General features: G+C 47.1%; 2 protein-coding genes across 5 annotated transcripts in view; both read left to right on the top strand.

Moving 5' to 3' along the window:
* Positions 1-726, top strand: part of MSH4 (mutS homolog 4) — a 32,754-nt gene extending 32,028 nt beyond the window's left edge. For both annotated transcript variants that reach the window (XM_087733901.1, XM_087733902.1), the window contains 2 exons: positions 98-186; positions 532-726. In XM_087733901.1, coding sequence (XP_087590027.1) covers positions 98-186; positions 532-717 — 275 coding nt within the window. In that variant the 3' untranslated portion in view covers positions 718-726. The remainder of the gene's footprint in view (positions 1-97; positions 187-531) is intronic.
* A 1,932-nt stretch (positions 727-2,658) lies between these two features.
* On the top strand, positions 2,659-9,722 carry NAA20 (N-alpha-acetyltransferase 20, NatB catalytic subunit). 3 transcript variants are annotated; one of them, XM_087733899.1, is made up of 7 exons: positions 2,659-2,792; positions 2,948-2,972; positions 3,077-3,167; positions 4,409-4,544; positions 5,548-5,693; positions 7,130-7,217; positions 9,495-9,722. In XM_087733899.1, exons 1-6 carry the CDS (start codon positions 2,740-2,742, stop codon positions 7,213-7,215), a joined length of 537 nt encoding a protein of 178 aa, XP_087590025.1. In that variant the 5' UTR covers positions 2,659-2,739; the 3' UTR covers positions 7,216-7,217; positions 9,495-9,722. The 3 variants fall into 3 exon arrangements, with proteins under 3 accessions (XP_087590025.1, XP_087590026.1, XP_009459459.1); XM_087733900.1 differs by lacking the exon at positions 9,495-9,722 and adding an exon at positions 8,319-8,452; XM_009461184.2 differs by lacking the exon at positions 9,495-9,722 and having other exon boundaries at positions 7,130-7,459.
* The last annotated feature ends 3,082 nt before the right edge of the window (positions 9,723-12,804 follow it).

Below are 12,804 nucleotides of genomic sequence, written 5' to 3'. Positions count from 1 at the left end.
CTTTAAAAAATAGGCTAAGTTAATTCTGGTAGACATAGTGTGGAAGGTAGGAAAAAAAATTACATCAAAAATCCTAATTTGTGTTTTATATGTTTAGGATTAAAAGCTGCAGAAGTTTCCTCCCTACCATCATCTGTAATTTTGGATGCAAAGGAAATCACAAATCATATTGCAAAACAAATCTTGGTATGTAGCAAAAATTTATAATACTGTAATTCACAGTTTTTATAAAACTCAAACACATTTTCAGTTTCTGAAAGGATATAGGATAAGCACTGCCTATGGTTTTATGAAACTAGATTTCATTAAAATGTGTATTTCTGGAACTAGTTGTAAAAGATTATACTGAAGGTCACCATTAGTGACAACACAAAGCAGTCCTTAGGGTTAAGGAGTATTGGATGTAATGTTAGTGTACAAACCAAGAATCGGGAGATCAGAAATAGGCTGGAAAATAGCTAATAATAGTATTTTAATAATAGAACAGAATTAATTTCATATTTTAATGCATGTGTATGTTTTTAAGAACAGCACAGGCAGAAAAGCACTCCTGAGATGATGAAACAGAGAGCTGTATACCATTTAGCAATGAGATTGGTTCAGACTGCCAGAAATTCTCGATTGGATCCAGACAGTTTGCGTATATATTTGAAAGGCTTGAAGAAAAAGTATGAAGCCAGTTGTCCTGCACCTGGACAAAATGATGAGCAACAGTAATGTGTAACATACATAGGCTGTTGCTCTAATTTTTATGACTGCAAGATGATTCTGGTTTTTTCCATGGTATTAAAAAACACTGCTTTTCACATGTTTTTAAATTCTTAGTTCTTAGTCTAAATTATCCTCACTACTGGAAGACCATATTCTTCATGGGTTTTTTCCCCCAAACGTACCTGAAATAGAAGCATTTACTTTGTATGAGGAACACAGTTCTTTTTGATATTGAACTATATCCCTTTCATTATTTTAGAGACAAAAAAGTTATATAATATTTGTATTTTCTACGTGATATATCTGGTATTATAGCTTATATCTGATACTAAAGATCTTGCCTAACAAAAAGCAGTCTTTGAAACAGATGGTCCACTTGTCTTGCATAGGCAAGCTCTACTTACACTGTTGAACATGCATCCATAAATCCTGTTGTTCCTTACTCAAGGAGGGTTCTAGCTCCCTCAATCATTATGCTTAATCCAGCATAACGTAGGCAGTTCAGGACTGCTTCCTCTCCAGAACTGGGCAGCCAGAGCTTTCTTGTAACACAGTAACAGCAAATTACTGTGGTATTGACACGTTGATCAGTTTTTGTTTCAAAAGTGAGTAACAAGAAATCAATAAAAAGTTGAATACCCTTCTTCCTTGATTTTTTTTTAGTACAACTTCACTGAGTGACTGGAGCCATGTATTCCAGCTTGAAGGCATTTCTCTTTCCTCACTTCCTTCTGACCAACTTTGGCCAAGAGTTCTTATGTATTTCTTTTATATATATATGTGTGTGTGTATAATTTATTATACCTATATCTATAAAATGGGTAATACACAACAGTGTATTACCTAATTTATAACAACAAATATATTTTTATGTATAGTTATAATATAGATTTCCTTTTTATGTATCTACCTTTGTAAACATACCAGTGCAACAGAATAACATTTGTAGTAGGCACACCGTGGTTTTTTACCTAAGAAGTTTTTTTATTGATTTAAGCTATTAACTACAATTCCCCTCTCTTCAGGCCTTAAATGTTGCCAATTATATCATAGAATCATAGAATCATTTAGGTTGGAAAAGACCTTTGAGATCATTGAGTCCAACCGTTAGCCTAGCACTGCCAAGTCCACCACATCTACCCGTCTTTTAAATACCCCCAGGGATGGGGACTCAGCCACTTCCCTGGGCAGCCTGTGCCAGTGCCTGACAACCACTTCAGTGAAGAAATTTTTTCTAATATCCAATCTAAACCTCCTCTGGTGCAACTTGAGGCCATCTCCCCTCATCCTGTCACTTGTTACTTGGGAGAAGAGTTGGTCTTGAGTCTTGAGTGTACCGTTTCCAGGAGGTCCTCTTCTGGGGTTTCTTCCCTGCATCCTTACAGTCTTGGGTCTTAGTGCCTGGCTTCTTGGCCATCCATTGTCCCGGTTTTGACAGTAACTTTATCACGGGCCATGGCGTCTGACTGCGTTTCCCAGGTCCGACACAGAGCATCTGTGCGCTGCTGTTGCGGCACCGTAGGACTTCTTGTCCGCCGGCATCTTCCCTCCTCCGGGAGCTGTCAGCTTTGCGCGTGGTGTTCTTGCGTATTACGGCCATGCCGTCTGCAGCGTCGGTCTCTGTGTGTGTGTGCGTGTGCCCGGGTGGAGCTGTCCTGCCTGGGGGTCGCCGCGGGGCTGCCCTCGGGCGCCGCGCAAGCTCTCGCCGCCCGCCGGGGCCGGGCTCCCAGCGCCTCCCGCCGCTGCAGCCCCGCCGGCCCGGCCCCACCGCTCCTCGCTCAGCCGCAGGCGGCCTCCGCCTTCCCAGCCGCCCGCCCGCGGCTCTCAGCGCCCGCGCCCCGCAACGGCCGCGGCCCCTCCGCGCGGTACGGCCGGCAGGGGCGGGGCTGGGGCGCTCCGCTGCCGCCCCTCGGTGGCGGAAGGGGCCCTTGGGCGGCGGGAGCGCTTCCGGGGCGGCGGGAGCGCTTCCGGGGCGGCGGCAGCGCCGGGGCTAGCGGCAGGAGCGGGAGCGGCAGGAGCAGGAGCATCATGACGACGCTCCGCGCCTTCACCTGCGACGACCTCTTCCGCTTCAACAACATGTGAGCGCCGGCCGCCTTCCTCTCCCTCCCCCTCGGCCCGTGGGCGCACGCGAGGGGCTCCCCCTTCCCTCAGGCGCCGCCGCCCCCTTCCCCCGGGAGAGCTCGGGGCGTCGGGGGGGGCCGGGCCCGTGGTGAGCGTTGCTCTCCCCCTGCAGCAACCTGGACCCGCTGACGGAGACCGTATCCTTCCCGCTGCCGCCGGCCGCCGGGGAGGAGGCGCGGGGCCTAGCGCGGGCGGCGGCAGCCGTGGCGGCGACAGCTTGCTCCTTAACGCAGCGCCCCAGTACGGGATACCCTTCTACCTGCAGTACCTGGCCCACTGGCCCGAGTACTTCATTGTCGCCGAGGCGCCCGGCGGGGAGCTGATGGGTTACAGTGAGTGCGGCGCGGCCCCGCGGGTTCCCCGTTACCGTCGCACTGCGTGGCGCGTTTGGGGGATTGTAACGCAGGAGCTCTTCTTACTGTGCATTTTCCAAATACCCAACAGGGAAGAGGAACGTTACATATCATCTTCCCATTTCATAAGCCTCCAAGGGTATTACGTAGGACTCATAGCAGTAGTTTTCAGTTTGATGTTCCTAGGGTGGCAAGGACGCTCGACTGTGCTAACGTCCACCCAGGTTTTAGACAGGTGAATGTATGCGCACAAGCATTTCTGTAATCCTGGTATTAAGTCCCTGCACTCAGCTCTGATCTCGCACACTGTCAGTCATCAGTAAGTACAAACGCTGGGCTTGGGTTTTGCATTGTCCTGCGAGGGACAAAGGGCTCTGGATCTGGATGTCAGATGCTGATTTGCTGTGGAATATTTGTGTTTTTCAGAAATCATTCCAACTAGAACTGTTGGCTTGTTTATTCCTTCCAGGTTTTTTTTCCCCTCTTTTTTTTTTTTGGGGGGGGGAAGGGGGCAGAATAAGGGTCTTTGCAAGGACCTGGGAAATAAAGTATTTAACATAGTAAAGCTTAAAGCATTTGCTATACAGAAGGTTTCTCTGTACCCACCACATCAGTTGCTTATTAGCAGTGACTGATGTTTAGAAGAGTACCGTGTGGGAGTGTGAATATTTGTTAGTGAACTAACACTAGTTTGGTTCTGTGTAGAAAGGAGAGGAATTACAAAGAAGCCCCCCAAAACTACATCCTCCCTTTCTTTCTTTTTTCTTAAAGATACCGTGTTTGCAGGGCCCTAGCTTCCTATTGCCAGATTGGCAAAGCTTCCCAAGGTCTATTCCTCCATAGTCACCAAAAGTCTGCAGTAGTTGCCAGGATGGTGAGTTTAGTTTTGGGCTTCTAGCCCTCCATTATTTTAGTGAGATCCTGAATTCCACTCAGTCAAAGACTTACGAGAATTGGTTAAAATTTGCATTGGGAAGTCATGCCTCAAACAATGAATTTGAGAAATTTTTTGGTTTTTTAACACTAGTCGAGAGAGCAAAATTACATTTTTGGTGGTTGCTGAATCACTGAGTGATAACCTAGACATCCCTGTTTGGGCCTTTACCACGATCATTGCAATCTTTGTTTATATACTGCTTGGTTCTTTTGTAAAGATGTATAGCTGTGGGTGGTGCATTATGCCAAAGGTGCTACTGCTCTGATGGTCTGTATGTTCGCAGTAATGGGTAAAGCGGAAGGCTCTGTGGCTAGGGAAGAATGGCATGGACATGTTACTGCTCTCTCTGTTGCACCAGAATTTCGACGGCTGGGTTTGGCTGCTAAATTGATGGAACTACTGGAAGAAATTTCAGAAAAGTGAGTACTATACTTCTCTTTATCTTTTAAAGTAATCTTTCTACAGACACCTGTCCATGGCTTAGATATTTGAGTTGCATGAAACAGACGCAGAATTTTGCTTTAAATAGTGTTCTGATTCGCTGAAATTCCCCATAGTTAGGGAACAAGAATTAAAACTGTTGCTTGGCAGTTTAAGATCTCAGGGTTTCTATGAAAGCTAACTTGCCAGAATGGGTAGGAAGTAGCCTGAATTCCAATAGAGATATTTTGTAAAAGGTCCCTTTCTTGGCAGGAAAAGAGCTTCATGAAACATCAACGCTGTTTCCCGTAGGGCCCCCAACATACTTGTTAAGTAATCATGGGCTTTGTGCGATTCCCGCAGGCACAATCTTGAACAAATCTTGTACGACAGACAGTGTCTTAGCTTTCTGTCTCATGCTTGGTTGCTTGTACATGCTGAAAATTTAATTTAGTGTCATATGAACCCACAGGGAAACGTCCTCAACTCGTGCTGGTAGGGCAACCCCATTGTGGTTGGTAAAATCCGAAAATAGTACGATGTTTTGAAAAATTTGCCTTGTGAGGAGAAGGGCTGTCTCCTGCTAGGCAACTGAATTTTGTGACTGATTCCACCACTCCGCCCTGCCATGCACTTTGAAGGAGGCAGTCCCTGAGCCAATGCGATCTAAAGGGTGGACTTTTTTTTTTTTTAAATAATTTCTTATGGCTATGAGGCTTGTGTGGGTGTTTAGCTTCTCCTGTTCTTCCTGTTCATAATTCTCAACCCACTGGCTGGTGTAAAAGAATGGTCCTGTGACAACAACAAAATGAAATTTGTTTCTGTACTGGATTTGCCCCTTGGTAAAGGAGTGCCTCTGTTATTACAGTGTGAAAGATGTTTGATTAGCATACTACATCACCAGACCTGCTCTTGCTCTGATTACAAGTTACAGGTTATTATTTAGAAATACATTCAGCTGCTGTTCCTTACTGTGTTTTTTTGGTTTTTATTTTTTCAAAGAAAGGGTGGATTTTTCGTCGATCTCTTTGTGAGAGTATCAAATCAGGTCGCGGTAAATATGTATAAGCAACTAGGCTACAGTGTGTACCGGACAGTGTTAGAGTACTACTCTGCTAGCAATGGAGAGCCAGATGAAGATGCTTATGGTAAGTATTCGTTCTGCCTCAAGTTGAATGGAAGGATTCTCATGTTAAAGGTTCCTGGGCTTGTTTGTATGTTTTTTTTTTTTTAATAGAAAAAAAGTTCAGATAGTTGTTGACGAAGGGATTTTATATACTCCTTTAGATAGCTTTTCCTACTGAAGATCAAATCAGTTACAAAACTTAATCTTGCAGTTTACACGTTTTGTAGCATGTGTGGCAAAATAAACTATGAAACAAGAATAAATTGGTAAGTACAAAGACGCTTATCCTGTAGGTAAGATGAAAATAAAAATGCAGTTTCTTATCTAATTTTTCTTTCCAAGGAATGCTCACACCCAGTGGCTGGGCTTTTTGCTGATGTTATTGGGGGAAGGAATTGCAGTGCTTTCCTCATTTCCTCCCATAATGGGACTTGAAACTTTGTTTGTCTCAGGTGTCTAACTACAAATTTACAAGTGTCAGTGGTCAGCACTGGCAGAGAATTGGGTGGCATTTTCAGTTTAAAAGGGAAGGAACATGGAAATTCAAGTATGTTAATGTTAATTCTGTTAACAAAACTGAAGTACCAGTTGCTTCCTCTTTCTAGACCTTCTTTCCTTTAAGTATCCTCCCCAAAGGTTACATGACCATGCTGTATATCTTTTCTGTTCTTGTACTATTCATTTGAGATGCAGGAGTACTATAAAATACAGGAGCTATGGACAGACATTTATTATTGTTGCAGATGCCTTAAAACATATATTGGTCCTTTTAGCCTGCCATTTCCTTTCCATTCACTTGAGTTTCATGCAGAGTTATATTCCAGTTGATAACATTGCTGCTGAATGACATTAAGGACGTCAAACTATTTAGAGTGTGTCCGGGGGAGGGTGACCAAGATGGTGAAAGGCCTTGAGGGCAAGACTTATGAGGAGTAGCTGAGGTCACTTGGTTTGTTCAGCTTGGAGAAGAGAAGGCTGAGGGGTGACCTCATCGCTGAGGGGTGACCTCATCACAGTCTACAGCTTCCTCAAGGCGGGACAGTGGAGGGGGAGGTGCTGATCTCCTCTCTCTGGTGACCAGCAACAGGACACAAGGGAATGGAATGAAGCTGCATCAGGCAAAGTTCAGACTGGACATTAGGAAAAGGTTCTTCACTGAGAGGGTGGTCAGTCCCTGGAACAGGCTCCCTGGGGAAGTGGTCACAGCACCAAGCCTGTCAGAGTTCAAGGAGCATCTGGACGATGCTCTTAGTCATATGGTTTAGCTTTAGGTAGTCCTGCGAGGAGCAGGGAGTTGGACTTGAGGATCCTTATGGGTCCCTTCCAACTTGAGATATTCTGTGATTCTATGAAATCTTCTTGATTAAAAATGATCTTATTTTAATACAGAATTCACTTAATATTATTATAATAGCATTTTTAGTCTTATTATAATAGCATTTTTTTCTTTTGCCACAGATATGAGAAAAGCTCTTTCCAGAGATACAGAGAAGAAATCAATTATACCTCTGCCTCATCCTGTGAGACCAGAAGACATTGAGTAACTGTAAGCTGTGATTCTCAGGCAACTTACTAAGAGTGTCAGGTTCCTTCTCCCCGCAGCCCCCAAGAACTTATGGATGAGAAATCTTAGGCTCAATGTTTTTCCCCATGAAATACCAAAAAGCAATATTGAGAAGCTTCCTAATGCTGTTTCTGTTGGTAATGGCTGCATACTCCTGCACTTACACCATGATTTTTCCTTTCAAATATTGGAAATTCAGAGACTATTAAAATGGAATTACCTCATGTATGGTGTTTTCTTTCAAACCAAAAATAACTGAAGTCAGTAACAGTAAAAACTCTTCAAATGCATTTATTCATGACCAGTGAAAATACTGTACAATACCCAAGAAACACAGGAGGGGAAGGCAGTTTATTAATACTTGCATAGAAGATAAACCGGTTATAGAGAATGTAGAAATGTCTTTCCCCTCTTCATGGCACAGGCACGAGACTGAACTTAGGTTCACTGTTGATTTGAAAAAGCCAAACAACCAAAGCAGTCAAGGCTTCCTTTCCACTGTGGACCAGATTAAAGACAAATTATGTGTTCTGGGTACCCATGCATACCTTACCATGCTGTGTCCGTTGAAGTAATCTGCAGTAAGGATTTCTTGTTTTCTCATACTCTTCTTGCTCAGTTTCAAGGTCAATGTAGGATTTCCAAAGAACCTGCATAGGAGAAGTCTCTCCTTATGTTCACAGCCTCTTCAAACAACCCTATATCTAACACTGAGATAATGCATTTTTTTTTTTTTTTAAATGGAGAAGCATGGATAAATGTGGAACTTGCAGAAATTAAATTCAGAGATCAGAGTATTAATTGACCGTACAAACTAGGATTAAGACTAAGTAATATCAAATCTTGTGCACATAATTAATTCACATTACTCCTGTAAGCATGTTTCTCCCTCTGTGTTCTATATTTGGTCTTACAGTCCTGTGTACCCTGCCAAGAAACAGATGCTAACTTATACGAGAGACAGGCTAAGCCACTATAATGAGCAGTTCTGTTTAAGCTGGTAGATAATTTACATTTTAATTAGCCACACTGTGTAATAAATACTAGGTTTTGTTCCTGTTTTTCTTCCATCCCTATATACAGCTTCCTGTCCCTTTTTTCCTCTCACTTTCTGTCTCTTGTCCTGTCTCTCTTGGTCCGTCCCCATCCCTATCCCGTTCCCCGTCACTATTTTGCTGTCTCTTGTTTTTTCTTTTTAAAAAGTTGCCTGTGCCTTTTCTTTCACTCCCCCATTCCTCTGTGTTGTGCTATGTCCCATTTTTGAGGCCACGGAAGTGACACCAGGAGTGACAGGTTGTCAGAGGCAGGTCCTCCAGCCCATCACTGTTTTTACCTTCTCCATCTCGTTGTCCCATTCTGCATCTCTCTCTGTATTACTCAGTCCCCCTCCCCTGTTCTCTCTTCTACTTTTTCTGTCTCTATATGTCCCACTCCCTGTCCCCATCTTTATCCTTCCTTCCTTCTTCCTCTCCTTTTTCTCTGTCTGTCCTTTTGTCCTGCTCCCTGACCCTATTTCTTTCTGCATCTCACCATCCTTTTTTCCCTGTACCTTTCTGTCTCTGCTCCTCTCAGTCCTTCTCCCTTGTCCTGCTTTTCTCTTTATAACCCTCTCTCCTGCTCCCCATCCCTCTTTCTCCATCCCTCTCTGCTGCTCCCTGCCCCCATCTTTCTCTCCCCCTGCCCCCCCGCCCAGGTCATTATCTCTCTCTGTCCTTGCCTCCCTCTTTGTCTCTCTCTCGCTCTCTGTCCTTCTGTCTCTACTGCTCTGTCCTGCTTGCTGCCCCTCTTTTTCTCATTCTGTCCCACTGTCTTGCTCCCTGACCCTCTCTCCTTCTGTTGTTGTCTTTCTATCTGTCCTTCTCCCTTCCCCCCCCGCCACCCTCAGTTTCTCTCATGCTCCCTCTTCGTTTTTTATTCTGTTGCTCTGTCCTGCTCCCTGTCCCATTGTTTCTCACTGTATCCCTCTGTCCTGCTCCCTGCCCCTATTCTTTTTTAATTCCTCTCTGTCACGCTGCCCATCCCAGGGGTTTTTATCGTCTCCATCCTGCTCCCTGTCTTTATTTTTATTTGTCCTGCTCCCACTGCCTCTTTCTGCCCCTGTTCCTTTGCCCCTGCTGCTTCTCCATCTCTGACCTGCTCCCTTCCCCGCCCCCCCCGCACTGTGCCTCTGTCCGTCTTTTCTGTCTTTCTTCCGCTGTCCCGTTGCCTGCCCCATGCTGCACCCCCGCCATCCAGCCGGCTGTCACTTTTCTCTTCTAGTATCCTGCTCCTCACTGTTGGCGGCCTCCACCTCTGCCTGTCGCTCCGGGAGCCGGCCGACCGGCCGTCTGTTCCCCGATGGACCAACAAGGAGAGCTCCGGGAAGTGCGGGAACGACTGCCGAGGTGTCGCAGGGGCAGGGGGAGCGGCGGGGCCCTGAGCCTTGGAGCAGACTCGCACCCGGGACTTGCTACGTGCGTGACTGAATAAACACTCGCCGTCTCCTTTGCCCGCGGTTGTGCTCCCTTTGCACCGGGCGAGGGGCTGTGAGGGGGCCCAGGGGCTGTGAGGGGGCCCAGGGGCGGAGGTGCCACGCTGTGGGGGTCAGGCGACGGAGGGGCCGGTTTGTGCCAAGGGAGCAGCCGAGCGGTCGCCCAGCTGCGGAGGGAGGCGGTGGGCGGGCCCGAGAGCCGGGGAGGCCGCCTCGCTGCGCGCTGAAGCCGTGGTCCTGCGGCGCGGGGCCTCCCCTCGGCCGGGTCGGCTCCGCGGGGCACGCCGGGAGGTGCGGTCTGCTGGCCTTCGGCGCCCGGGCGGCCGTGCTGTGTTTCCCAGCGCGTGCCGGGAGGGGTGGTTTTTGCGGACTGGGCTGCCGGGCAGCTGTATTGCTCCATTGCTCTGGGGGCGTAGCCCGTGCTAGCGGCGCGGCACGAGGTGGAGGTTTGTTGCTGTTTTCTTGTGTTTTTCTGCGGGCTTCCCGCTGCGCCCGTGCCCCGAAAACCGGCGCGGCCCGGGGCCCTTGCGAAAGCGAGGTCCGCAGCGCGCGGGACGGCGGGGTCGGGGCCGCCCCGGGGCACGCGCCGCCCGGCGGCTGCTGCCGCCGCCTCGTGGCCGAAGCGCGGGACTGCAGCCCGGCCTTCGCGCGCCGGCTCTGGCCCCTCCGGCGCACGTGCGGTGCGCGAGAGCAGCTTGGCAACCTCGCCAGGGCTCCCCCGAGCCTCCCCCGGCCCCGCTCGCCCCGAGCAGCTGCCGCCAGCTCCTGCACCTCCCCTGGAGCCCGTCGCGTAGCCCCGGGTCACCCCCAAGCCCTGTGGTGACGGCGGCAAGCTGGCCCTCCGTGCCTCTCCAGAAGCCCCTGCGGAAGAGGGGGCTCCGGCCGGGGCGAGCCGCGGGAATGACGGTCGCTGCTTCTCCTTTCCCTCTCCCAGAGGCTGCGCTGAGGACGCCGTTGTCCGTTCCTCCCCTGGGGATGCTGTTGACTGCATCCACCTCTGGCTTGGGTGGGTTGTCTCTGCCCGGCCTCGCTGTTCTCATGGCGTGGGGGCGAAAAGGGACGGCGGAGCAGGCTGTGGGCAGGAGCTGCTGCGGCTGAGGCTGGAGAGGCTGGAGAAAGGTAAAGCAGAAGAAACCGAAGGCCATCTGGCCAGCAGCTGCCTCCCGCTGCAGGCAAGAGAGAGCCTGCCTCTCCGGGGGAGGAAGGATCCCTCTTCGTAGCCCACAGCAGGCCAGACCGCCAACGTGCACCGCAGGGTCTGTATGTGTAACCCAAAGCGCGGTATGGCTGCACAGTGCACGAGCGAGTCAGGCTACGTCTCTAGGAAGCCTCGTCTCATAAGAGCTGCAAGACACCTATGTATTCTCCTAGGTGGAGGACAGCCAAGTGACTGGAGTTACAGAAGAGGAAGGAGGAGAGAAGGAGAAAGAAGCGTCTGAACTGTCAAGTTCTCCCATCAGTACCGAGAGCGAGAGCTGCAGTGAGTCCTGGGCCCTCGGGGCCCTGTTGCCCCTCTTCTGCGTCCAGGCCCTCCCTGCCCCTCTCCTGGCCCCTCTCTTTCCTGCTGCAGCAATTTTTTTGCTGCAAGTTAAAATTGTATAATTTACAAACTGACTTGCAGTTTAAACTGTAACTGCCAAATAGCTGTAGCATACAATTTATTAGTTGTATTTAAGCGGTTAGGTGTTTGTTCTAAATGTTTAAAAAAAGAGGCAACTGAATGTTACAGGGTTTTTTTCCCCAATATTTTGATGGAGTGCTCTGAAGTACTTTATTTCTGTCTGGCTTTCAATGGCGCATTTCCCTGGCAGTTCAGTAGCACCTCTCTTGGGCAGTGCAGCTGGCCAGACGTCCCTCCTAATTATGTCGCACAAACAAACCTAGTCAAATTTCAACTGTGTATTTTGGAGATAGATAATTTAACGGTATCAATTCACAGCTATGTAAGTTAAAATAATGCAAAAGGAAAATCAGATACTTTTATAGTCTTTTTATTGGATGTATATAAATATACGCACACCTTTTTAGCATAAAGTGAATTACTGAGATTTGTTCTTTATTTTTCATTTTACTCTTTAAAGTTTTACAGTTCACTTACAGCTTTATTGACCAAGCAAGCAAGATGTGCAGCAGCAGCGCCAGGGCTGTAGCTGTTGTGGTGGATCTGTAAGCACAGATTCTGATTACGGTACAACCTTGTCCTGCAGCCTCGCAGAGTTGTCTCCCTGCAGCAGTGCTGTAAGGAAGTGATGAGATGTTTTCCAACACCAGCAAGAGTGTTTACTTTTATGCTAAGAATGTGTTCAAAATCCTATCAATTAGTCTTAATACTGATTTTAAGTGTTCAAATCACTCTAGCTTTTAAAGGATGTGTTGTATTTTGAGCTGACCTGTTCACCTAGAATCCTCCTTTAGCTCAACTATTATCCTGTCCCTTATTCTGACTGAATTCCTCTGCTTTTTTCTGTGCTACTTTTTTAATATGCTGAAATATAATTTGGGATTTTGGTTTTTCAGATGTAAGCATTTCGTGATGCTCCAGAGATACCCCCCCAGCCCAGGTTTGCCTGCCGGTCGTTAAGCATACTGATAGTAAGGGGCCAGTGCTGTGCCTGGAGAAAAGATTTCTTTTTGTCTGCGGTTCCAGACGGGGATTTTTTGGACTAAAGTTACCAGTTTAGTGATACTCAGAATTGACTAATTTATGTGGACGAGTGTTACTTGTGTCTGATTCTTTATCATTAAACTGTAATCTTTACGTGAGGTTGCTGTTTTTGCAGTAACTCCAGGCACTGAACAAGTGAATGCAAGTTAAAAATACTTGTTTTCATTCCATAACATACGTACGTATACACATATATACACAGATACGTGGAAAAATCATTGTTGCTTTCAGGTCAGCACTGCCTTTAGTTAACAGAAGAAATCCAGTTCCTACTCTGCCCTGCCTCTCTCTCCATCTAGTTTGTATTTAATAAAAAGGCTTTTAGAAACTTAGAACACAAAATAAACAAGAACTATACATATAAGATGGAATAAAAAGTCCAAAATTAAAAATAAGCATAAAATGTAAACTATAACTAATAACCACTATTTCTC

The sequence above is a fragment of the Nipponia nippon genome, unplaced genomic scaffold (assembly GCF_047370975.1).
Source record: "Nipponia nippon isolate SJK-2023a ecotype South Korea unplaced genomic scaffold, ASM4737097v1 scaffold_5, whole genome shotgun sequence".
Lineage (NCBI taxonomy): Eukaryota > Metazoa > Chordata > Aves > Pelecaniformes > Threskiornithidae > Nipponia > Nipponia nippon.
This window is presented reverse-complemented; position numbering and strand designations above follow the sequence as displayed.